The sequence below is a fragment of the Zosterops lateralis genome (genome assembly GCF_965231275.1).
Source record: "Zosterops lateralis genome assembly, chromosome: 3".
Lineage (NCBI taxonomy): Eukaryota > Metazoa > Chordata > Aves > Passeriformes > Zosteropidae > Zosterops > Zosterops lateralis.
The window spans coordinates 16,564,420-16,591,728 of record NC_139764.1 but is presented as its reverse complement, the minus strand read 5'-3'; the positions used below and the strand labels follow the sequence as shown (position 1 = coordinate 16,591,728).

General features: G+C 40.7%; 1 protein-coding gene across 1 annotated transcript in view; it reads left to right on the top strand.

The window, feature by feature from the left end:
• LPGAT1 (lysophosphatidylglycerol acyltransferase 1) overlaps positions 1 to 6,459 on the top strand; it is a 58,808-nt gene extending 52,349 nt beyond the window's left edge. The window contains exon 8 of the mRNA XM_083857685.1: positions 1,880 to 6,459. Within this exon, the coding sequence (XP_083713811.1) occupies positions 1,880 to 2,031 (152 nt within the window). The 3' untranslated portion in view covers positions 2,032 to 6,459. The remainder of the gene's footprint in view (positions 1 to 1,879) is intronic.
• Positions 6,460 to 27,309: the final 20,850 nt, after the last annotated feature.

Genomic DNA, 27,309 nt, shown 5'->3' with positions numbered 1-27,309 from the left:
ACAAGTATGCCTAAAATTTGACATGAAACTATCCCGTAATTTTTTACAGGTGCATTTTGCACATTTCATTTATAAAATTAAAACCTTTTCAAGTTAATAGCTGTAGGTAACAGACTCCTGTTTTAGGCAGCAAGTGGAAAACTTGTATTGGCAAGTTCTTGATTTCTCTGAACTCTGCAGCAAGATAACCTTGGAGCCCACAGTAACACAAGTGAGATTACATTTATAGCAGGACAAAAACACTTGGGGACCAATTAAGGAAAAAACCATAAACTAGGAGCAGTTGGAAATGAGTGATGGTGTACTGAAGTCATCGTGCTCCTCATTCCCTGTGCTCGGAAGCCAAGTGCTGTGAGGTGACAAAAAAGTAAGGAATGGCATCCTTAATGCTATGGAAACACTCTTTGTTGTACCAGATCTGAAACCTCATTTGGAAAAGCTGCATAGAGGTCCATTATCCCTGTCAAGGAATACAGATTGAACTGGGAAGAGGGACAGATAATGGGAGCTAAGATTAAGGGGAAGGTGGAGTTGTTTCTGTGAAGGACAACTAAAAGTACTTGGCTTGCCTCAGCTGGGAAAGGGTTGGGTCAAAGATGGCTTGGAAGAGGGGGAGGAGACAGCTCTCTGTACCTTCCAGGGAAAAAGGAAAGGTATTCAAACCAGAGGTCAGTGTTGGTACAGAAAAACAAATGGACCATGGAAGAACAAATCCAGCATAGAGTGGGCAGATAGAAGCTTAGCTGTGAGTTACTGGGGAATAATGATGTTGCAAATCTGCCCAAGTATGAAATACCTATCAGGGAGAGGTGGATGGGGCTCATCAAGGGTGTTTTTAGGCTTTTTCTTTGTTTGCTTTGGGTTTGGGGGGTTTTTCGACTTTTTTTTCTTTTTTTTTTTCTTTTTTTTTTTTTTTTTTTAATTAAGAGCATTCATGCAGGAAGAAAAGCTTTGTCTCAAATGCTTGATTGCAGTTCCTCCAGTGATTGCAAATGTGAAGCACAGAGATAAGCTGCTGATGGTATCTAATTGCCCAAATTATGTGGTTCCTAAGATTAAAAATTGACATTGCTGCATCTTTACTCTTTGAATCATTAATTTCATGTTCTTCTGAGAGAAGCTGAGACTCCATAATGCTGCAGCAAGTATATCATCTTCTCTGGTATATTCAGAGTTTTATATCCCCTGTTCAGGATTAACAACAACAAAAGTGCTTCGTGTCATCAAGTCTTTGTGCATCTCAGTACAATGTAACACAGATGATTTAATATGCTGATGTAAATATATGCAAATAATTTGCTTATGATGATAAAGCTCTGATGTGTTCAGGCCCATTTAATTTAGTGTTGCAAGTCAGAAAAAGTTAAAGTATGGAAAAACCAAATTTTATTGTCAGATGAATCTCTTCCAGTCTTCCCCATCTAAGGAAGGATTTCAGTAAAGAATTTCTGGAAAACTCCATGGCAAATTATAATGTTTCCTTAGTAATTTCCTTAGAATTGAAACCATTCAATTTAATCATGGAGATACTAATAAAACCTCAGGAATAACACAAAACTTAGTTGACAGTTGGATCCCTCTGCAAAGGTTGAGTAACAGTGATAGCAGCTTCTAAGAAATGCTTTCAGGCTTATGCTTCAAGTTTATAAGGAAATCAGTTATTAATTAAGGTAAGGGGTTGTGTTTTGTTTGGGGTTTTTTATTTTCTTGAAGGCTTCTGGAGAATCTTTCATAAATTTGACAGCATTAGAGCACAGAGCAGTACCCAGTTAATTGTGTGTGGCCACCATGGCTGGGACAAGCAGTGGTAGTAAAGAATTGTGCATTAAGGCTGTAATTCTTGTGCAAAGCATTAAATGTGTTTTATTTTCTCTTGCAGGAGCTTTTCCACCACCCCAGGGTCAGACAAAAGCGATTTCTCGGGAGATGACCCTCAGTAACCTGTGGCTGGTTGCCATACAATCATTTGCATTTTTGTCTGGAGGGATGTGGTACTGCCTCTTTCAGTATTTGTACCATTGCCTATTTTAAAAGTGGAATGGGACCTGAGGACACAATGGGAATCCAGGCTCTTGCAAATGAGTATCATGTTGTATGTGCAAATGTGAATATTCCAAGAGTAAAGGAAGATACTGGATGGACTTTTACCTCTCTTTGGGGGAATTTTAAACTCCACTAAAAGTGAAGATCAGTAACATAGTGACCTGATGATGTATTATTTTAAGAATTGTCTGTATTTTTAAAAATGTATACTCTCACCCACACTTAAGCAAATTCAGCATTTGGACAAAAGGTGCAATCGTACAACCACCGTAGAAGAATGTCTGTGACAAGAAAGCTTTTGTCACCACAAGTATTTCTTGGCATTGTAGTTAGAGCTCAGAAAATTCAGCAACTTGTCTCTTCAGTAGTGTGTACAGCATTGGTGTGGTAGAGATTCCTCATTTGCACAACGTGTACTTTATTGCAGCTCATTGTGCTGGAGTCAGATCTTCGACAGAGCTGGTGGAGGTGTCTTTGTGGCTACACAGTCAGCAGTTGTTGTACCAGACACATTGATCTAAACCCAACACCCAAATAAGATCCCGTGTCAGGTCTGTCCTGTGAGGAGCTGCTCCTCAAACAAGCGTTGCAGCGTCACAGTGTGATTAAAAGCTGTCCACGTGGGATGAATCAGCCCATACCTACTGTGGTCTTGCCATCAGCTCTCCAAGTTCCATGTGCTACCAGTGTCTCGTGTTATAGGGAAACTTGGGAAATACAAAGTCACTCAGTTAAATTCTCGTTCAGAATGCAGCTCAACCCTCATCATCAGTTTTGAAAATGCACTTTCAAAGGTGAAAAGTCAGTGAAGGAAAACCATAAAACTTAGGGAACAGAGGGAAGCTTTGTTTGTCACGCATTGGAAGGCAGAGCAATTCCAGCTGTTTCTGAAGGTCTGCTGGTGCTGCTGGTGATTTTTAGCCACCTTTGTATTTTGTATACTGCAGTCCAACCAAGGTGACCTTGGAGTGGTTTATAGAGGCCTTTTTCTCCCTGCTAGTTGCAACAGTGCTAAATATACTTGTGGGAGAGTTTAAATAATTCAATGCCAACCATCTTAATGTTTTGCTAAGGAGTAATAGAAGAAAAACTAGTTTCGTAAAAAGAAAAAATAGGTGTAATTGCTATCATAAATCTGTAGGAAGATACTACTGAAAAAATAAGTATGGTAAATATTCTGAATAACTACATGGAGGGCAGTATTAATTAGCTCACCACTAAAATCTTACTGCTAAAATCTTATTGGAAGAAGGATGGGTTGAACTGAAGGGCAGATGGGAACAGAAGACACTTTCAGATGTGTAGTGCAGGATTCTTTTGAAAGGATGTCTGTGATGTACAGCCTTACTTCTGGCAGGTCTGGTTGGCATTGTGTTTATGTGATTATGCACAGATTTGCGAGAACTGTTCCTAAAATAAAACTAATCTCTCTAAATACAGGCAGGGTAGCCAGAACTTCAGATGTTGGCATACTGCCTTTTACAGAGTAATTTTGTTGAGAACAAAGTAAGCCCTCAGTAGTTTTGGCTCTGAGCTAGCAATATTGATTCCCCTTCTGTCTCCCTCTGCTGCTACATGAATCACAGGAGGTGGTGTGCAGAATACAAAACCTTGCCAGTGTTCTCTTTTGGGGCGGGGGAGGAGCAAAGAGCGTACCAAACACGAGGCAGAGCCAATTTCCCAGTCTTTGTGGAAAAATACCTTGTCAAATGTGCCATCCCTGCCCTTCCCCATGCAGCAGTGGTTGCCCAGTGGGGATGGATGCAAAGTGACACACCACAGTAAGGTCTCCTGAAGTGTGTGCTCCCTCCCTGACTCCACAGGTGGCTGGAGGCAAAGTACAGTGGTTGCCAATAGCTTCATGTTTGTGCAAAATGTTCTTTATAAATACCATCTCTGCACCTGTATTCTGGTGTAACCATTAAAAAGAGGTAGGTGTGCCATGATTGGGAGAGAGTCCATGGAGTATTCATTGTTTCACGTTGCTCTTGCTGAAGTTAAGCTGATGGAATGGATGTATTTAATCTGCCATTGGACAGGGGAGTGTTGGGGTAGCCCAGCATTGTTATGTGTAATTGGTTATTTCTGCTGCCCATGGCACTGACTCTTACAACTGCAAAAGGCAGGTGGCAAGCTACTCACTGCTGTCCTCCCCCATGTAGTTTTTGATCAGAACCACAGAGATGCCCAGAGTACAGCTCATTTTATTTTGAGCTAGGACAGACTGGACTGATGCAAAAAGGGAAGTTTCTATAAGCAGATTGCACAGCAGTTACTCACATCAGGAGACTGTTCTTTCTAGACCCTGTGAATTCCATGTAAGAGCATCTTGTTTTGTCAAATGCAGTATTGTTATTTTCTTTTCCTAGTGGGTTGCAAGTGTTCACGTGCTGCCTGGAGAAATTAGCACTGCGCAGTAATGTTTCAGACGAGTGTTTGATTGATCTGGTCCTGTTCATTTTCACTTTGTTCCTCTGTAGTTCTTACAGCACAGCAGTTTGTTTCCAAGCACTGGTTGTTGTTTCAGTAGGGTGAGGAAATAGTGTCAGGTCCCAGGCTTCTCTCCTGCCCGCACTGGGAATGTGAAGAGCACCTGGCACTGCAGCTCCGTACGGCTGAGCTGATGTGGGTGACATCAAATGAAACCATTGGAAAGCAACTCCAAAGGACCCCTCCCAGCATGATCCTGGATGCTGCTTCATGAAAGAGAATAAATTGGATAAAAGAAGTTTTGCTTTGAAGGGAAAAATATAAAATGGATACAATATGTAGGAAACTCAGTGCTAACAATACCATGCTGGTCCAGACTATGTGGATCTTAGCAGGCGAGTCTGTAAAACACAAATTCCTGTCGGCTGCAGTTCGGTTCTGCCTTCTGGCAGTTGGCCACAGTTCTGGACGTGGTGGGCATTTTGCCTCCTCTGGAGAGTTCAAAATGTTTTTTGATAGAAAGTGATGTTAGTGAACCATACAGTTGATCACAGATTAATATCACATTGAATTTATATTAGGGGAAAAATAGTGGACAAATGTATAAAATGATCAAAACTGAAAAATTCACAGAAAAAATTATAACTGAAAGCTGTTGCACACAGAAGTGAGAACAGAGCAATTTGAGTGCATTGCGAATAATAAGAATAAAGATGGTTCTTTGCCAGGGTTGCCCACAAAACATCTCCACGTTTCTATATTTAACTGTTCATAAAGAAGTTGTTACAGTTGAAGTTGTGTCAGTCCTCACGGTTTAGCTTTGCTGCTCTGTGAATCCCACGATGTGAAGAGCACCTGCCCTTCCATGCCAAGCAGTTTGCTCAGTGCCCCACGGTGCGTGTGCTCATTTCAGTCTCACTTGTGTTCCACCTGTGGTTCTCTTGAGTCTTGCAACCACGGTGTCTCTTTTTTTTTTTTTTTTTTTTTTTTTTTTTAAGTTGCTGTCAGCAGATGTTGAAAAGTGAGATTTCAGTTTACCTTGCTTTCCTGGAAAATTAAAAGCTTCTCTCTCCCCCCTCCCCCAGCATCACAAATAAGGTGCATCTTCTTGCAGTAAAAATAAAGCGTTCACTGTGGTACTGTTCATTATTCACTTGGTTTGCAGATGATGTAACTTTTCTTTGTGTGACACTGCCATAAAGTGCTGTTAACTTTTCTCACCTGTTTGTACAAGAGAATAACAGATACCGATCACTGTGTGTGACAGGATTCAACTGCTCCGCTTTGCCTTGACATAAATTTTGGGACCAAAGGTACCTAAAACTGGGATTTCCAAATCACGAGCCCAGGGTTGGATGCATTCACTTGACAGTCAGCTGGAGATTTTGTGGTGATCTGATACAATCACACAAAATAATTATACATCTGGGGTTCTGTATTTTTTGGAAATAATGGAGCCATACAAAATAAAGGGTTATTTTGCAAAATTGCATATTTGATAGTTTTTACACTTCTTTTAAAAAATACAAGGCAACAATGGGAAGAGCAAAATGGAAACCATACTCTGGTTTTAAATGTCTGGATACATTAGGAATGCTTCTGAGCAGCTCTGCTTTTTCTGTAAGAGCTGTAGACTGCCCAGCTGTGATAGAAGAAGTCATTGGAAGGATTCTATGCATTTTAAAGTTAGACCTTTTTATTTTATCATTAGGTAATGAAGTAATTATTCACTGAACAACTGTCCTATTAAAATGAGTTAGTTCCTTAAAATTACTCCACCATGATGTTCATATTGTATGATGAACAGGAGTTTTTTTTAATACCAGTTATCTTCACCTCCAGTTTTCACCTTCCCTTCTCTGTTACCTGCATTTTTGTTTTGTGTGATAAAATGGATGTGGAAGCCTGGAGTGATTGTCAGTAGTTTTGCAAAGGGCTGGTCATGTTTGGAATTATTTTTCTGAATTTATTTCATTGGGGTTTTTTTAATAAAATCTTCTCAGCAGCCAAGATGTCTTTCAGAAATGTAGACAGATACCAGAAGCACCATTTCTCTCTTTTGCCCTGGACTGTTTTGGTTTTGCTCGAGTTTTTTGTTTTGTTTTTTTGTTTGTTTGTTTTTGGGGTATTTTTGGGGGGGTGTGTTTTGGTGTTTTTTCACTGTGGCAAAAACAGAATTGATTTTTTTCAATTTTTTTTTTTCAAGACTATTTTGTATGCTTCTGATCCTTAATAGATGAGAAGATTTTCTTTGATGGTTGTATTTATTGTGCTTATAACTAATGGATACACAACCTTTACTGTGCTTACTATAAACACAACAAACAGTAAAGTAACGCTTTGGTTCACTGTACAGCTGCAGTGTTAATTTGTGATAGATAACATTGTTTATTAGGAAGGACACAGACAATGTTTCAGCCCCTGAAGTGGCAAGAGGAGGAGCGCAGCAGTAGGAGAGAGAGGGGACAGCAGCTTCTGCAGCTCTCACTCACTCACCTGCTAGAGGCTCTGCCAGTGCCCAGGCTGCAGAGTTCCTCTGCAAGTCACTGTAGCAATGAGTCTTCTTAAAAGTTTCTGAGAGCTGAGGGCGTGCCAAGAGCAGAACCTGAGCCCCCTTGACCCTGGATTGCCTCCTAGGAGGACGTGACTCCAGCCTTGTTGGGAGCAAGGCTGTCGTCATTGTGAGATCCATATAGTTTTAAAGAAGGATCTGTTTTTAGGCAACTCCAGCTGGGCAGAGCAATGCCAGGTGGGACAGCCCCAGTCATTCTGTGGCACTGGCACCTCTTGCTGGTGATGGCTCTTGGCTCCTGTCACCTCTTGAGTTCACTGCTGGGGCCCAGTTCTGCAAGGTCTGATGAAGGGAAAAGGAACTCCTTGGAGCACCGTGGGACATCTCGCACAATTTCCAGAACAGCGCCATCCATGGTTGTAGTGACGTCTACCTCTTCCTTTCCCTTCTGGGTTTTGTCTTGTTTTTCTGTGTGGTGTTTTTCTGTCAGGGGTGGGGGGAATCGGGGAGTGGGAGGGAAAACTTGAAATCTGAATATTAAGACACTGGTGGGGAATCCAGTGCTTACCAGCCGTGTTGTCATATTGAAAAAGCCATTGTTTTTAATTCCTGCCTAGTATGAAATGTTTGTTTTAAAAAAATCCTTCCTGCTGGAAAGAAAAAATGTATTTTTAAAAAGAAAAAAACATCCTTCTTGGCTATGACAATGTCAGCTGTATGAGTTGTGACCATATCATGACATGCTGATCAGATAAATAAATTTTTATCTCTCAGGACTCTCTTGTATTTTTGCTGTTCTGGTCAGCTTTTCGTAAAGGATGCTCTTCATTTTTAAAGACTACTAATTTCAGCTGAAACAGCAAATAAAAAAGGTGTGTGACTGTCATGTATGCTTACTCTGGTTTACAGAAAACCATTTTTTTCTTAACAAAAACTCATCCTGTGAAAAATAATGAAAGACTACAGATAAAAAACCAGAGGCGGTCGGGTATTATGTGCTGCAGTTACTTTGATCTCAAAGGCAAAGAAAAGGCACCTCCTGGGGGAGAAAAAAAAGGTTTTCTTGTCAATACCCTTCTATGACTGGAATCTGTTAACCTTAACTTAAACTTGCCATATGTTCTTGGGCTCTCTGGAATAAGGAAGAAGTCTTTTGGGTTAGTTGTCCTTTCTAATGCCAGTCTGGTTTTTACCAGGTTTGACTGACTTCACACCATGGTCTTGGAGAAGTGGTACATCAGGAATTTTAGAGTAGCTGGTGCTGGGATCTGGTGCAGCTGAATAAAGGCTGCCAATATTTTTGCTTAAAAATAAATCAAGTTTGTTGTAAATGGCGTTGGTTGTGTAAGTATTAAAGGCTGATAAGTTTAACAGATATAGTGGGTTAAAGGTGGTAGGGAGCTCGCTGGATGGTGACATGCAGATTTTTAAGTTTACCTTGGGAAACGAAGTTCCAAAAAAGTGCACGCTGTGAAAGGGATCAATAAGATCAAACTCCGGGTCTGTACAAAGAGTAAACAATAAGATAACCTCAGTAGAGCTCTTTTGTGTGGCTTTGGGAAAAAGCAACACTGGTCTTGCTCAACAAAACTAAATCAGATGGCAAATATGGCTCATTATTACATGCCACAATAGACTTGTTTTTTTATAATCTCACTTGAGAACCTGAAGGAGAAAAACTAAAAGGTCAATTTATACTGAATTACTTTTGAAGAGTAAATTTTTCATTTGCAGTTAGCTAGGGTAATTCTGCAAATCTGTTCAGCTGTGTACAATATTTTCATAAATTACATGAAATAAGCTACTAATTTTTTTATTACTGATTTGTTATTAATGAGGACAAGTTGCTGAATGGTCCAAGTCACTCAGTGCAGTGTATGTTGGATATTGAGCAAAAGGAAGGTCATCTAGCCACAAGGAATAGATATCTCCCAGGAAGAGAAATTATTCCAGAAAACACAAGAGTTGAGAGAGTCTGGCAAATGAGGGCTGCATCAGCATTTCTGCTGTAAATAAATACATAGAAGTAAATAAAAGGGCAGATTTGACCCTTTGAGGTTCAAGCAGGAGCAGAGGGCAGAAGAATTTCCCTCTGCAAGATCAGTGAGACCATATATTGAATATTGACTCAAAGGGGCAAGGCAAGATGGAAGGGAAGACCCTGACAGTGTTTTCCCCCAAAGTGAAGCTGTTGGATTTTCTACTCCCTCTGTGCTTTTGGCAGCACTGAAGATGCTTCTGATACTGTTTTTGTGTTCCCTTCTCTCTGCATTTGTCTTAGGCAGACACACTGGGTCTTCTTCATCAGTAAGGATTTCAAGGGGAGAAACCCAGAGCTGTTAGCTATGGGCTGTCCTGCACCTCTGCCTTGAAGTGCACAAGATGTCAGGAATCCTGAAAGAGAAAACTCCCTTCACTGGATGATATGGTAATTTTCCTGCACTGAAAATGCCAAACTTGGAGTCTGTTAGCATAGAACTGATGGTTTGGTTTGCTTTTTGGGTTTGATTTTTTTTTTTTTTTTTTTTTTTTTTTTTTTTTTTTTTTTTTTTTTGCCATGGCTCTGACTAAATACTCTCTTGCAGCTGGCAAAACCAGTGGAACATTTTATGTGCAGTGCTCTGCTCTGTTACACCATGGCCAAATAATTTACAGGACCTTGCCTGACAAGCAATTTTAAGAGCCTTCAGAGCTGAGCCTTGTAGCCTATAAGGTGGGTGGGGTTGATTTTCCAGGAAATTCCTAATCCAAAACTGATGGCAAAAACAGATGTGAATAATACTTAATATTTAGTAGAGTATTAAAACTAAGCTCTGTTAATTGCCCACGGGCCTGCAGTAATATTTGCTGAAGCACTGTTGCTTAGGTAAGCACTGGATTAATTTCTGTCAAAAAATTTTTCTCCCACTTCTGTTTATTCCAGTATTAAGTGTTGATTCCACTGTCACTTAAGGTGGTAGCTGATGGGTTTTCTTACTCCAGCCATTCCCCTGGGAAATACTCACAAGATGCAATTTGATGTTCCATATTTGTACCACAGCTGATCCCTAAAGTTCAGAACAGGCAGCTAAGGATTTGCTAAGTGGGCTGAAGCACCTGTAGGTGAGAAGAGTCATCAAAGGTTGCCTCTAACACCTGCCCCTGTGAGGGCCTTACCCAAGTCTCTCCGTTGTGCTGAGAGAAGGATCTAGGTCAAGATTGATTTTTAGCATTAATCATTGAATAAGCCTTACACACACAAACTGAAGTTGTACCAACACAACCCCTGAAAGATCCCAGGCAGAGACAATTAAAGCTAAAAAGTCATTCTGGAAAATTTTAGATAAAGAAGGAAGTCTTGTCTGCTTAGCTTATCCAAGGGTTAAGTAAAATACCACTGTGTTATGTACAAGTACTCAGCAGATGCTGTCAGTCATGGACTCCAGTCTGGAAAAAAAAAGGCTGAAGAGGCAGCAATTCCATGCAGAATATAATGAGCTGAGCTCAGGATGAGGAAGGGAGGGAAAGCCCCAGTTTGGGCATATGTTCAGTTCTCCATCCCTCAAGTCCTGAAATCAGAACTGTTGCCTTAAATGTTTTATTACAGAGCTGAAATAGAAGTAGGTACTGTTTAGCCTAATTACAGAGGGAGGTTGTGACCTACATTATGCAGGTAACAAGACTAAATAATTCATGGGCTTTGGCCCAAACGTCTGTGAAACTTAGAATTTTATTACCAGCTAGATGGCAAATTCTTCTTCTATGCTTTTACCTTCTCAATGTGGCATGGCTTGAAACAGTATCTCCCTGCTAGGACCTTGGAATTCTATAGAAAGGACAGGGACCCTTTTGTTTGCTGGCCTGGACAAGCTTTAACTCCTTCCTGACACAGATTGAGACTTTAAACCCTAAACCTTCCCAGAGATGAGAGAAAAGGCCAAGTTGGAGACATGTGAAGGGACAATATGGAGATCTCAAAGTCAGTAAAGGAAGAGTGACTTTTGTAAGTGACAGAGATGACGAGTTGCCTTGGTTCTAGGCTGAAAATCTCCCATGAATTTTGGTAACAGGATAATCTTTTAAATTGTGGACAATTTAGAGTGGGGAGATGATTTGTTGATTTGAGCAAAGGTATCTGTGAAGAACTGAGTGAATATTTTTGTGCCCCCATGAGAGGTTGAATATAGAGAGATGAGAAGAAGCCCTCTGCCAGTGAAGAAGTGAGAAGACCATCTCTGTTCCCTGAGTTGAAAAAGATCTTTTTTTGTTTTTGAAACAGCTCATTTTTAAAAGGTACCAGCCCAATTTGTGAAATCCACGTGATATGGGAAGTTCACAGATGCAGATTCTCTGAGGGAGGCTGCTTTTGTGTGAAAGTTACCAAACCACAGGAGTGACTTCTCTCTCTCAAAGACTGAATGAAAGACTGTTTTATAAGTGGTACTGACCTGGAGTTCTGAGTTTTGCCTCTTTACATTGTTTGTAGAAAAAGAACAGTTTGTAGTGAGAGGGTTGGTTTTAGAAATTAATTTGTGATGGGGTTTTTTGTCTTTTCTTATTTTTCTCCTCTTAGTTGAGCCTGCTTTAGCCTTTTTCTCTCAAAATCCTATCTGTCGGTTAGCAAACAAATTCGGCAAATGTAAAACCTCCACATAAATGGTGCCATGACTCAAATAAGCAAACTTAAACCACAACACAATGCAACATTTCTGTTTTCTGCTCCAGGCTTACAAACCCCAATTCTGCAAGAAGTAGCAATAAATACAATGCTAATTTTTCAGATTAATCATTTGCATCTGTGGAGTAACTACTAAAATGTCTTTCTTTCTTATATAAGCACAGATGATTGGAGCTGCATAGAGAATCAGGCCCCAGATATGTCTGAGCCATTATCCTCACACCCAGAATAGCCAGGACAAGTGCCTCAGAGAAAATTGTAAGGATCCCTGGAGTGGACAAGCATCAAATAACCTTGCTATAAATAGGAATTTTCTTCCTAACCCTTCCATTAGAAGTTGGCTTATGTCCTGGCCCACTGAAATTTACATCCCTGTTTTGTTTTACTTTTAGTTTACCTTCTCACTGTCAGGGTTTGTTGGTTCGGTTTTTAGTTTTATTTTGTTGACCTGATGATTTTTGAGCTTGGGAAGGTTAATGAGTCCTGAGGGCCACTTGGAAACTGACAGAAGTCAACTTTTTTTCAGAAAAAGCTTCATTCTTCATAAATCTTCAGGGTTTGCATTGGTTCTTCCTCTCCTCTTGTGTTATGAGAGAATTTAAAAAACCTCCAAATCCTGATGTAGCTTTTCCCCTCCACCTTTCCTGCTTTTATATCCTCTGTCACTCTACCACGACTGAGTATTTCTCTGAACTATTTAAATTTCTGTTCTCATTGTGGTAGATCCATCATCTGCATAGTTAAGTTCCTTCTGCTTTTTATTACAACATTCAGAGAATTGATTGTCCTATTGGTATAATTTATTTAAATACTTATCCATACAGCTTGATGGTGAGAGGATTAGATTTATTAATGGACTAGTAATTTCCTGACTCCAGTGACACATACAAATCAAACAATAAATAAGTTAGCAGCTACAGAACAAAAATTTGCTGCCAACAGTTTTAATTTTCTACACAAAAATACCCACGTTAAATTTTATTGCATAGTGAAGAAGACTAAAATGATAAAGCTGTTCCCTAAGGTAAAGTGAGAACAGGGTAGTTGCTTCCTTCATATTAATCTGTCTTTTAAAAATAATTTTTTAAAAACCCAGTCAAATGAGGTCAAGTTTAATAAGCTTGTGCTGGTATCTTCCTGAATATTTTGAGATCCTAGGAGCTGTTACAGAAACCAACAAACTGCTAACCTGCACCAGAGCTGCTGATCGAGAGCACTTTGGGGAGCTGCCCTGTCTCCTGATGGATCTATGAAAATTGGCCCCTGATTTTTATTTCTGAATTTCTAATTTGTTATATGGAAATGAATACAGAATATTCAATGAAGGCAAAGGATAAGGATGTGGAGAAACTCCATACAGGCTCCTGACCTCTATTTTCTGGTTTGCATTTCTCTCTGCAGCACTTTGTTGTGTAAGGAGGTATTATATATGCTGGGTATGTTAATGCAGGCATCACAGCCAACCTGAGTGTATTAAGGGTAGAAATCACAAGGTCAGAAGTGCCAGTTGTACTAATTAGTGCAATCCTGACTAAGAACAGTTACATGACTTTATTTTTAATGAGCACAAGGATTATGGGAATTTAGATAGAACAATAATCTATTTTTATCTGGTATTTTGTAAGCTCAGAAGATGAATCAGGAATAAGCTGCATAGTAAGACAGGCCAGAGCTGCAGCTAAATTATCAAAACTGCAGGAACAAAACATTCCTTACTTAGAGCACTGCATGGAAGCCTCCAGGTTAGGGCAATAACCCTAACTTGGTATCAAAAGTATGGGTTACAGTGACAAGGTAAATTACAAGCATGGCACCCAGCTCCATAGAGGAGGGTGCCACCTCCATACATAGAAATTAGTATGACAAAATTTATTAGTTCTTTTTTTAACACATCAGTGTTTGCAAGTCAGGAGGGAGAGAAAATACATTTTGCTAGTGGTTAATCATACTTACTTCTAATTGCTGCATCATCTGCTATTGAAGGCTAAGAAGGCTAAAACTGTTAAAAGAAAAAAAAACCAGCAAAAAGGAGCTGTTGGGGTGGGATTTTCATTAGGAGTAGGAATTGATTTATGCTTATGTAAAATATATGTTCTGTGTATGCAAAGACTCTGCACTGGGATTTGCTTACTCCCTTTCCTGCCTTGTGCCCTGGCTGCTGGTAGTTAAATCAAACATTAAAGGTGGGGTCTCCTTGCCAGGAAGACATTTGCATTGCTGCAAAGCTGGAGGCAAACAAAATCAAATCAGTGCAACAGTCAAAACAACTTTCTACATCTTGGGAGATGGGAAAGGGGACACATGGTGTTTAAAGGATTATTAAATCAGAAAAGGATGGGAAGAGCTTGTTTCTCCCACTGGGCTCTCTCTAAATGCAGCCTAGCCTGGAACCTGTGACCCACTCAGTGGGTAGGAACAGCATTTGCACTTTATCAGCTTTACACCTGCCCTTGGAAGTGTCCAGGATTGGGTTCAGAAAAGTAAAGTGTGACTCTTTGTCCTGTCCTTACAAACCACAACAAAACTTTTCACACTTTTTGCCACTGCTTTTATCTCCACCTGAGCAAAGCCACATGTATTTTTAGGATGACCAGATCTCATGAGTGTACCATCTCCTTAGATATGCAATTCAACAAACTGGTACATTCTGGTAGGTCTCTGTATTCCAGCACATTTTCCAGAAAGCTGAAAAGATAATGAAGTGCACCCTGCTATCCTACATGAGCTGGTTGAAACATCTGCAATATAAACATTACTGTGGACAAAATATTTTCTGGTGATTCACCTTATTTGGGAAGGTAGGGTGAGTCACAGTATCCTGTGGGAATTTGTATTAACAGTTGATAATTTAGAAATTTTAAGATATTACCTTTTCAGATAGGACATATAACAGGATTTTCAGAATGTGGCATTAATGTCAGAAAAACTTAACTTGGGTCAGATTTAAATTGTGCTGCTCTTAGTCAAGTAAATTCCCATGGTACTAAAAATCACTGAGTGATTTAACTTTTGGATTGCTGTTTCAGGCCCAGGATCCTGTTTTAGGTTGAAAACAAGTTTAAGAGCACCTGGAGAAAATAAAGTTTAACCTAAAGGATAAAATTAATGTTTCTGCTTGTACAAGGCTTTGGGCTGCTCACTTTTTTTGCTCTTTGCAGTTTAAGGATTTGTCACAAACAATTGCACAGGCCATCCTCTCTTGACCTTGGGCAAAGCCCAGTTTTCTCAAGATGATAAATCTCTGCTGAACTCATCCCAAATGCAAAATCCTTCCAGAAATTATCTTCCACAGCTGTTTCCACCTAATTTCCACTTGAAGGCAGGAGAACATTCCTCAACATCCCATAGGCACCAGCTGCACCCGGATTGCTCAGTGCCTTTTAGTCTGGTAGTGCAGCCTGACAGTGTTACCTCTCCTGCTGTGGTTCTGCAGAGGCTCAGCTACCTCATTCTTCAGTACACTATCTTTCTTCCAACTTGCATCACCAGTGGAAGTTTCCAGTACTGAAATGTTAACAGTCCTTCCTCGCCTCCAAAAGAAGATATCTAAGTAAGAGGATTATTACATCTGTGCTGAGATTTTTGGACCCGACTTGTTTGTTATATAAGATCTGTCAGACTGGTTGCTGTCCTCAGTTTTCTCTGATGGTGCAGCAGGTTACTAATCATGTTGCATTCTCCTGATCCCTGGCAGGTATCAGGTGTTTGATAAACTGACTATCAGAGAGATTTACTAGGAAGGCCTGGGCTTCTGTGGCATTGGCTTAGTGTTGGTACCACTTGCTGTGCTGTGCTGGCCCAAAATAGGAATTTCTCAGGCCAAGATCTGTGGAATCATGAACTTCTGCTCAAGCAGTGACTGAAATATTTACAATAAATGTTTCAGATAAATAGCCAGTGAGATGCTGCTCTCTTCCCAGCCCTACTTTCTCCCTGCTTATCTGTTGTCCCAGAGCTGGGTAAGAACTCTGCTGTCAACATTCCATCTGGACTTCTGGCTGAGTAATGGCTCACACTTAATCCTCAAATGATGAGAAAGCTCACTTACTTATCTCAGGACTGCACCCTAAAACACAGAAAATAAAGAAGCTGGAAGGTGCTTCTATTCAACTGAGTCACAAGACCTACAAGAAAGAATTAAGATGCACAGAGATTGAAATTTGCTTTAACATTCAGACAAAAGTGGAAAGAAAAGACAGTAAGTGCATATGTCAAAATTAAAAAGAGAAGAGGCAATTATAATGATGAGTAAACATGATGAGAGGGATGCACTAAATTTTTGCACTGTACTAGAAAGTCTTTTCTTCCAGCTCTATAAAACATGAATTCTTATATTTTTATTGGAGGGAGTGAATTACAAAGTAAATGCCTGAGGCTGCAGCTGGGCCAGATGATTCCCTCACTGGAGTGAGAAACCCTGCGGGAGAGAACTGCTCAAGCACTATCTCTCAAACCCAGTCACGTCTTCATTGCTGGGTATTGCTTAAAACACAACCTGCAGTCAGTTCCTAGTGCTGCATGCAGTCCATGAAAAGCTGCCTCTGGAGCTGCCTGCTCATAGCAGTGCCTCTCCTATCTGCAGTACTGGCTCTCCCAGGCTTCCCAAAGGATGGGAGCACTGGAGCATCTTAATTCACAGTCATTTCCTGATTCATTTGTGGCAGATGCAGACCTTACCTCCTACACCTCTCAGTTTCTCTGCCACTGGTGACCACTACATTAAAAAGTGTAGGCAGTAGTTCTGCCTTCAGATGTTCCATCCAGAGTGGGGCTTATTGGTTTGAACGGGCTCTGATTTCAGTCTGTGTGAACAACCAGGCCAAGAACCAAGGCAGCACACGGCTGACTAATAGTGCTCCTTAGATCTCAGGGCACTGCTCCAGGAGGTTTCCAAACAGAGAGGCAGGGAAATAAAGTTCAATGAAAGAAACAGACTTTAGGACAAGGGTCTGGTGAGTTCACCACTGAAGATGAAGTTATGGAGCAAGTACTCAGCAGTACTCAACATTCACCCTGATGGGGGTTGGTGGTACATTCACCAGCAACTAAATGCCCCACCCTTCCCTCTTTTGAACCGTTCCTAGTTAGGGGACTCAGTATTTTTATTACAATTTATCTCTTCCTGCCTTTTATTCTTTTCTGATATAAGCATCTTTCTTCTAGGTTGTTCTTTCCAGAAAGCTGAAGAATTACTTGGCTGCAGCAGTTATTTTGAATGCTAAACATAGGAAGCAGCTTCGTCAAAGTAATTATCATAGAATCATTAAGGCTGGAAAAGATCTTGTGTACTTACATACTTGCCATGTATTTAGCTTGCCATGGTTTAGTTAATTGGCTCAAGCATGTGCAAGCACACTTATTTAGCTTCCTCTTAGGTCCCCAAGTGCACCAACTGTAGTGTTGTCAGCACTGCCATGAACTGGGGCTGCTGTGTGGCTCAGTGTGTAGGCCAATTTCTCCCTTTTCTCTCCTAAATCCATTGCTGCAGGAGTAGCACCCCGAGTTCAGAGTTTTTATAGCAGTGAAATAGCCTGTTCTGACAAATTGTATTAAGCTTTGAAAACAGATTAGCATAAGCAGAGATGATTTCATTCTTACTTTCAGGAAGAATGAGAACAATGCCTTAAGAAGCCCAGGCTACCTGCTCCTGGGATCCATTTCCATGGGGGTGTGGGCTCACCCCTCTGATGCCATGTGTTAATAGGAACATTGATCCCTCTAAGCATATGCCTCTTGTCCTTGTTGACAAATGCACACCAATAGATGCTGTGGGTGATGCATCATTATGTAATTGTGCTTGTGGTGCAGACATTGAACCTCCCGTGACATTACAGATCCTGTATTAAAGACAGAAGCAGCTTTATCCTAAGTATTATTGCTGATGTGAACAGACCCAAACACGAGCAGATGCACTGCTACTACATGCAATGTTAGACAACTGTGACATTAATCATTTTCAATTTAAAAACTGTGTCTTGTTTAATATGTTCATAGAGAAAAAACAAATATTTGGCTTCTAAAGATTTTGTAGATTAACATCTGTGGGGTATAGAGTTGGTATGAGAGAACTGTAAGATGTAAATTAAGAAACATATTTTGACCTTGACTACTCAGACTTTGATTATTCAACCCTTCCAGTTTTTATAAAAGGGGTCAGGTCCTCTCATGTCTACTAATTAAAATGAAAAGCTAAAATGTTCCAAATTTGTCTGAAGCCTCAAAACAAATTTAGTACACCAGCAGAGAGAAAGAGATTAAAAATGTAGGAAGGGGGGAGGGAGAAGAAAATGAATGTCCCAATTCATCAGAATGCTATTGATTTTGACACTGGAATGTTGGAAGCCATTTCAATATTTTAAGCAACACATGAGGCCTTGTAGTCACTTTACTGGACTGGCACTGGAAAAGTGTTGGAAGTCATTCCCCTCTGGCCTACCAAGTCACTTTGCCTCCCTGTGCTTTTGTGTTCCACACAGAATAGCACTGACACAAACCTTCTGCCCACCCAAACCAAAGCTAGCTATTTTCTGCCAGCACAATTTCTGCTGAATTAGCTTGTGGTGGCATCAAAGAGACACCAGATTCTGTGATTCTGTCTAAAGTGAAACTACAGAGGTTAGGTGATCGGTCAGCATTTCCATCTGGATGTGACCAACACGACTTTCACCTCAGAAACACAGGATTAACAACTCCATTTCAAATTAGGTTTAAATTGGGGTCCTGCACCTTGTAGTATATCTTCTAAGATTCCTCTTTTCTTCTGGGCGTCCCATGCAACCACAAACTGTTGTCCTCAGATCATCTAATCACAGAGACCTTATTTGGAGTTAAAATTACAATTGATTTTACTTTGATTATCACTTTAGTACACCAGCACTATTCAAACAATGAATATTAAAGGACATTGCTATTTTTCACAGGCAGTTGAATCACAGACAGCAGCAATCTTCATCTGAATTTTTCATTTAAAAAATGAAACCTCTCATGGAGCTGACTAAGCTGTCTGTGTGAGCCACCAGGAGACAGGATTGATGGATATCACAGGGACTGTGCAAAGTCAGTGATCTGAACCACTGAGAAGCACAGAGCACACGGTCACACCCTTACTGAAGATACTGAGTTCAAGCTGTCAGTTTAGAGCTGTGCAGGCCAGCACATCTTAAACAGAAGATTCAGAGCCAGGTCTTGTTAATCAAGAATCACATAATTCTGTAGCATGTTTTTAAGACATTAGGGAAGGCCTTTTGGGAAAAGAACTGTATTTTCTGGACTGAATAAGAACAGATACAGTCTCCTCATCTAATCCAATCCAGGTTGTCATATCCATGTAGTTGCAATATAGTTGGTGTCCTTACAGCTGTCAGCTTTCCTGGGTGCTTGTGTTAGCTTAGGTAAAACCACACTCAAATAAAAAACAGAGCTTACCTATGACCTTGCTAGTGCTGGTGCTGTAAGCACAAATGGGTGACACTGTAATTCTCCTAACAGAGCAAGATGTGCTAAAATAACTACTTGGACTGTCTGCAGTTAGCCAGGCCAAAGAAAAGGCTGCTGCTCCTCCAACTACCTACACATCTTTCATCAGCCTGTAATTTAGTGGAATACTGATCTTAAGGCCAAAAAACTAAATTCAATTGTAAAAAGGACAGCTTTAGATTAGGCTCAATAGTTTATACTTTCAAGGCATTAGAAATACAGTTTATCCATATGTGACATTTTCCCTCACAAAATTTTAGACAAAATTACAGTCTCTATTCACTCCATCATATTAGGAATTTTCAATAAAATATGCTGTAAGAATTATCCCCAAAACCAAGAGGTTTGAAAATCTATAATGATTAATTAAGATATATTAAGATTATTAAATGCTTATCTAGAATATGAAAAAGGATTTAACCCTGTCGTGACAACATAGGGAAACTATCTTTAAAACATGAAAATGCCCTAAGCTAATTGTATTGCTCTTTATTGCCATAAAACAGAGGGTTGTCTGGGAGTCTTGATATTTCCAACCCACACATGAGGGGTGGGAGAAACATCCTCAGTTTCCTAAAAGGAGATTTTTGTGGTCAATTCAGCTGTTGTTACTCTGCCCTACAGATTTCAGGCCTATTGGCCATCCTTGGCTTCATTTAAATCCTGCAAGTGTGATTCTAAGAGGGCATTTTACTCAAAAAAATAATAGCTACACAGAGGGCAGACTCCCCAGCTTAACAACCCCCATATGAGAAAAAAAAAAAGTGGGGTGATCAGAAGCATTTTATTTAACCTGGTTAGCTGGCCAGCCTGTGATGGCTGTGGTGACTGCAGTGTGTGCTCTCCACACCCAGTGGGAGTTGCAGGGAACATGCAGCAGAGCTGCTGCTAAGGGAGGAGGAAGTAGAGTTCAGGTGGAAAAGAACTCAAATCTGTAGGAATCCAGCATTCCCTGGCTCTGTCACTCATAGAACAGCTTGAGAGGATTTATCTTCTACACTTCTTTGAGGAATAATTCTTTGCTTGTGCAATAAATTACTACAAGACAAATGTATGAGAATATTAATAATGAAAGCATCTTGCTCTTCTATGCTGCAGCTCATCAAAAGATCAAAATTTGGATCATTACCTGTTTCCTGAGAAGCTGATAGCAGAGCTCATTTCATTCCAGAGAAGCAGAAGTGACACACAGCCCCTGCGCCTGCCTTGCCCATGGCTACACAGGAAACCAGCAGGGAGGGTTTCAGAAAAAACAAACCACCCAATTTTTATCAGCAGCATGTGGGATAACTAATGTTCCTTTTGTCTGTGTTTAAAGCAAAGGAAGGACTTGACTGTGTTCTGTTTGAGTCTACTGAGGTATTTGCTACCTGGAACTGGCAAACATTGTTTATTAGATTAGACCAAGTAGGCGGTGGTGTTATTCTTGTGGAAGTTACATTTGCAGATCTCTCCTGGAATCATCTTGTTTCCTGAAGCTTTCAAAGTATCATACTGATAAAAATCATAAAACACATTGTTACACAGGATATCTTTTTATGAAAGTTGCTGTGATACAGGGCTAGTTACTAAAATAAACCTACACCAGCTATTCAGAGTGAAGTCAGAGATGAGGCTCCTATTGACTTGAATGGAGCTGAGATTTTGTGTTAATACCTTAGTAGAACATTAAGTTCTGATTTTACAAATTCAGCTGCTGAGACATTAAAAGTTAAGGAAATTTCTTTCATCAGCTAGATAGGAACCTGTCCTTGTAATGCCTGTCCTCACACATCTTGGCATTTTTGCCACGTTTGGGTTTCTTCAGTGCCCAGCTCCAGCATCTGTCTTTAGCCTGGCTCTCCACAGGAAGGGCACAAACTCATTATGTCCAGCAGGTTGGGATCAAGGAGAGGCCATGTCCGAGTCCCTGGCAGTGAGCCTGGAGCAGCTCTGTGCCATGCTTCCTGTGGGTAAGTGCTGCAGGTTGGGGAGAATGCAGCTCTCTGCTGAGCAGGGATATCCGGCATGGCAGGCCCACGAGGCAGGTTGAAATCACATTTAATTTGAGAAATGGGAAGAGAAGTCCAAGGGAAGGGAAGTGGTTTTGAGTGCAGTATAAAGAGACTGCTGCTCAGTTTGTTTCACCCTATCCCATTCATTATTTCAGGACTTTGCCCTCATTCTCAGGGTTCCATACACCCAAACTACAATGTACAATTAATACATCAAATCATTGCAGATAGGGAGAGGATCCACTCTGATATTGTGTAGAGATTGCAGCCAATTTTGTCTGTTTTTATAATTATATTGGCCTCAGCACTATTCATCCTGCACAGATATCTGTGTTAGAAAGAAAGGAACTGCATATATTTTAAATTTAACCTGCACTGTTTTTTCTTGTCATGTTTTTCTTGTCATATTTTTCTTGTCATGTTTTTCTTGTCGTGTTTTTCCAGCCTTCCACAGCCATCTTCTTTTGGGCATTTTAATTAGAAAGAGAGCCAGAAAGAAAATAATTAGCATTTTTGCCTAAGATATTCTACAATTTTAGTAAGGTGTTGGACCACACGAGCTCCAAAAATGCATTCCAATCAAAATTAGTTTATGATTCTTGGCCTGACTCCTGTTTAGAAGGAATTGCCCCGTCCCATGGACCTGTGTGTGTTATGTAATTTGAAGCCCCTTGCTGATGGGGCTGTTTTGTACCTCCAAGCTACAGCTGCTGTATCCAAAGAAGCCAAGTCCAAAGTTGCTGCTGTGCCTGGACAGCAAGGTATGTGTGTGTGCATTGTGTATGGGGTTATCTGCTGCTCAGAGATTCCTTGTAACACCAAAATTTGGGAGGGGGGATGTGGGGATGTGTGAAATGAGGACAGGATGACAATGTTCATAGCAGAAATACCTCACAGTAATAGTTGTCAACTCCATTAATGTCAAATTAATTCTGAATTGTTGCCCATCATACACTGCTTAGCTTGAGGGAAGTGAAATGGTGGCTTTGCCTCCGTGGCAGAAATGAGAGTAGCTCAGCCCTCTGAGGAGCCTTGAAGACTGGCAAAGGAAATGTCAAATATCATTTGGTCAGAGAGTGTTTTCAAAGTCCTCCATGGAATAGTCCTTGTTCTGTACACTTTATCTCCACTAGATATTTGAAACAGAGGGAGCTCTTCATTTAGGAAGTATCAGCTTTCAGATAAAGCAGGGGATGTTTGAAGTTGAGGCTACGTTTGGAACGAGACAATGTAATTTGATTTTACAGGCCAAATCTACACCTCCAAGCAGCTAAACTTCTGACTTGAGAGCAACAGAGAACAGTAGATGGAACACCAGACTGAAATTCAGCATTAGCAGGCTCAGTTTCTGGGTCAACAATTAACTTGGCATGTCACACCAGGCAGGTCCATGGCATTATCAGCACTCCTCCTTTAATCTGGCACAGTGAGAATCAGTGCAGCAGACCTTCTAGTCCAAACCAACTATCTCAATATTTGAACTCTTAGGCAATATCTCAACATGTTTACACACTCTGGTAAGTGAGACTGCATGACAACGAGTGTTAAGGACCTGAATAAATGAAAGATTATCTATTTAGATACAAAGTTAGAATTTAAATTCCCAAAGAAGTTTGTTTCTCCCTTTGTATTGCAGTACTGTGTCTATGAATGGAAAACAAGGGAAATTTATACCTCAGTGGATCTGAATAATTCTCTCGATGCTCTTCTGTTGAGCTTCTGGTTCATTTAATTTTTTTTCCTTCCCTCATAAGAAAAGATCTACAGAAGCTTTTCTTGAATCTCCAGGCTAACCAAATTCAAATGTTGTGGAAACACATTGAAGGAGACACTGGGAAGGTGCAGTGCAAGTCTGTCTCTCTAAGCCAGGTAGAGATTTGAAAAAGCTGAGGGTGCTGAAGGAGTTGAATGTGACGGTCTTGTCTGGAAGGCCCAACAAATCTGAGTGCTACCAGACCTGTACCTTAATACCAGATGTATAGAATGTATGTGTTAGATGTACAGAGTGTGAGATAATCACAAGACCTTCTGATCTGTAATGTTACTGATGAGAATGCTACTGGCACAGAGAAAACTAAATGTTTAAGAACCATATACTTGAGGTGATCACACAAAATCAGGATTATTCTCTGGGGTCAAGCAACTGCTGTTGTCACTTAGGGCTTCCCAGATTAATGATCGTTCTCCATCTTGCAAAGTGATCTTAAAATTGCAGTCAAAAAGGAACTTAGAAATTACAATGACAGTCTGCACTAATTACTCTGTTTGTGTACAAGCATTTTGCTATCCATGCACTCCATGTGCCAGGCTAACAACAGAGCAAGATCCCGGCAGGTGCTGATGAGAAAACAGGTGTAACTGGTGGAGTAATCTCAAGGAGAGAATAACCCCTGTTGCAAACTCCTCTGGCAGACTCGACAGATTTTGCCCTCTCCCTTGCTTTCTTTTCTGGGCTCACAGCGGTGGCCGTGTGGCTCCCTGTGGCCAGAGGGAGAATTGCTTTTCCTGTGCAATCCCAACGACGATTTTATTTGTGGGGTCACTTTGACATAATTTTAAGAGGAGGCATTGTAACTTTTGACTTTTAAATGCTTCAGTCTTATCCATATAAAGCTTTGGAGCATGACTAATTAATACAATAATCACCTCTTGCAGAGAACACATTAACTCCCTGAACTCTCAGGAGTTACAGCATCAGAGAGAATGCTGGAAGTCGCTGAGAAATTGAATTAGCAGATTCTCAGGATGGCAGCCAGTAAGGGACTTCATGCACTCATGTGTGCTGAGGGATGAGCACCATGCCCCAGGGATCCAGGCAAAGCTGCTGTCTTCAGTAGGATTACACCATGTGGGTACTTCCCTGAGGACAAAAGGGAATGTGCTCCAGAGAGCTCTGGAGCCTTGTATTTATTCAAACTAATATTCTGAGAATCAAATGATCCAATTAACTAAACATGCATTTGACCACAAAAATGTTATGTTATTTTTAGCTGGCATTGCAAACCTACATCAAGGCTGCATCTTTTTCTCACTGAAACTCTGCATCTAGTTTCCACAAAATTCCCCTATTTCTTCTGCTTTAATTCATCAGTGATCTGTGTGACTGCTCCTGAATTTTGATTCTCAGAGCCTGTTATGTTTCTTCATGGTGAGATAAGCTTCTAACAGAAAAATAGACAGAAGTAATCAGGGTGTTTGAAACAAGTTTTACCCAACAATACAAGTAATGTTCTCTTTCTGTTTTTAAGTAGAAAAAAGCAGGCAATTACAGATCAATGTGATCCATAAAATTCATTCCAATTTGGATTTTAATTACAGATATCCAGGCTTCAAAGTAAATTCAAGATGATACTGAAATCACCAAGATGGAAGCAAAACAGTCTCAGATTCTGAGCTTCAGCCCCTCCAAAACTGAATGAGATATTACATTCCACATTCAGAAAGAGCAGTTCTCCATGGATTTAAGCATTTGTTTGTCACATACCACAATAATTGTTATCACCCTAATTTTTCAGGCTTGGGGACTGTGGACTGCCTGAGGTGTCAGCAGCCATTACCCTAAACTGTTTCATGTATACTGTAGCTACTCACAATGTATCATCCCACTGTGTAGCATCACTGTAACATTTTGTCCCTTTCTCTTTCTAAAAGGATGGTAGAAATCTGGAAGAAAAAAAAAAAATAATCAAAAGCTGCACAGATGGCTGTGTAACAGCTGATAGGTGGCTGCAGTTGCTGATGAGTATTTCGGAGGTGGCAGACAGCAAGGGCAATGTTACTGCCAGCATTTAAAGGGATTCTGCCAGGCCATGAAATAATCCTGATAAAAGAAATACTTATCAATTCCTTCCTTCCTTCCTTCCTTCCTTCCTTCCTTCCTTCCTTCCTTCCTTCCTTCCTTCCTTCCTTCCTTCCTTCCTTCCTTCCTTCCTTCCTCTCCTGCTTTGCAGAGGCTTTCAGAAATTCTTGCCCTGGAAATAGAAATGTCCCAAGTGTCTTGCAAAAGCTTTTTGCTGTGCCCCACTCTGAATAAGCTGTGGTGCCTTGTAGGAAAGGGCTTGGGTTGTGATAATAACCACAGATCCATCCCATCAAGTCAGCTTCTGATGGAATGTCAGTCATGTATCACTGCAAACTGCAGAAAGGACCTACTGTGTAGTTTGTTTGGCACAGGAAGGAGATCTGGGTTGTCCTTTAGGAAAAGCCTTGGCAAGCACCATGAGACCAAAATGATCAGCAAGTGGCTGTTCATACCCCAGAGTGCTGGCTCAAGGCACGATCAGCCAGACCAGAACTGCTTTTCATGTTTCCCAGTCACCCTTAGCAGTGGGTCTGGAATGTCGTGTAACAATCAGATATGATTCTGACATAATTCTCTCTCAAACATTAAGCCCTGAATAACAAGGACTAGTGTTGGTTTAGGCTGCTGTGTAAGCAGCTTGTCCTCACTCTAAATTCAGTCATTCCTGATGCATTTAGCTTCTTTAGGCAGTCCTGCTCATTTTATAGGTGTCCCTGCTTTGTTTGAGGGTCCACTCTGTGCACAGACAAGTGAAGCACAGCCATAACCTGTAACTGAGTTCTGTTCCTAGTGGGCATTTTCCTTAAGCACTCTGAGGTGCCTCTAATTTCTGATAATGTAGTCCAGCTTTTCTAGGAAAGGGTGACAAAAGATAGCCAGACAAAAATATAGAACCACCCTCTATTGCAGTCAAGTTTTTATCCCCTATGGGCTGTCAGAGGACTGAGGGCAAATAATCCAACTGACAGGTAATTCCCCTGGAAAATCCTGAGTGGAGATCTTCCATACAGCAGGTTCTCCCTCTGCTCCCAGATATTTCCAGGTAGCTTTTGACATTTTCTTTGCTGGATTTGCTGAGTGTCAGAATAACTCCCCTTTGAACATGACAGGAACAGCTTCAGTGACCTGGAAAATCATGATCTGTTTCTTCTCTTCCACTTGGAAGATTAGCCTTGAACTTCCTGTGCTGCCACCAGCATCTGAGTCTCAGTGTTTGGCACATGGTGATAGGCACCATGAGCCACAGTGCTGTGACCTTAGTGCTGAGCCTCCTTGCTGCCTGTGGCTACACAGAAACTGCACAAGTTCCCCCATCTCTGATCATAGGTGTCCTTAGCTTGCTCACTGAAGCATTCTGAGCCTGGTTTCCCAGTCCCAGCCTCACACCTCTCCTCTGCAGTGTAATGTGTGTCTAGTCAGCACATCAGTGTGGGCTCTGAGGGGGTAAATCAGGCAGTTGCTACAGGATGGCATTCAGGATCATGGGTGAAATATAGAAAAGGCAAATACACTATGAGTATTGGAGAATCCTTCAGGAAAGGGCTGTGCTAGATTAAGAAACAGCCTAAATGACTCCCACTAAATGCAAACAAATTTATGCTTGCACAAAAAAATTATGTGTGTGTGTGTGTGTGTGTGTGTGTGTGTGTGTGTGTGTGTGTATACTTTTGGGGTTAAAATTCCTTTCTCAAGGTATTTCTATATGAACAAAATGTGAAGCAAAGGACAAGCTTTCATAACCATATTGGCTGTATCAGTCCTGCAATTGCTGGCTCCCTGCTTTCTCCTACTAACCTGAATGTATTGTGCCAGTCTTTTCCATAATGAGTTCCACTTAGAAGCTGGTGCTGCCTAGGCAAGAGGTCATATTGATGTCATTAAGTGTTTTCTTGGAAGCCTCCTACAGAAATAAAGCTTAAAAGCTGTGAGAAAAAAGAGTGGCCACCTTGCTCTTCAAATACATATGTCTAACCACAGTGTTTGCTGGTGGTTTCAAATAAGGACAGCTGAAAATATTTGAACATATATGAGCAGGAAAGCAAAATTTGCTAAGTGTAAATGTTCTAGAGGCATAGATGGGCCCTGCCTTACAGAAGGGATGTGATTAGACAGTGAGTTTCTTAAAGAGTTATATGCAGCCAGGTTATTTCCCTTCTGCTATTTCCATTGATGACAGTGTCCCTACAAGCCTCGCTGCCTACCTCTTTCTTGCTCATGAAATTTAAGCCAGAAAGAAACATTGCTGCCATCTGTCTTAACTTTCTGATGAGAAGATTTCATCCTGCTAATATAGATACAACTTTGGTTAAAGTTTATCTTTCAAAAAGAAACACTGTCCTGATTAGTAAACAAAAAATCAGAGAATGTCCACTCACATTAATTGTCTGCTCCTAAA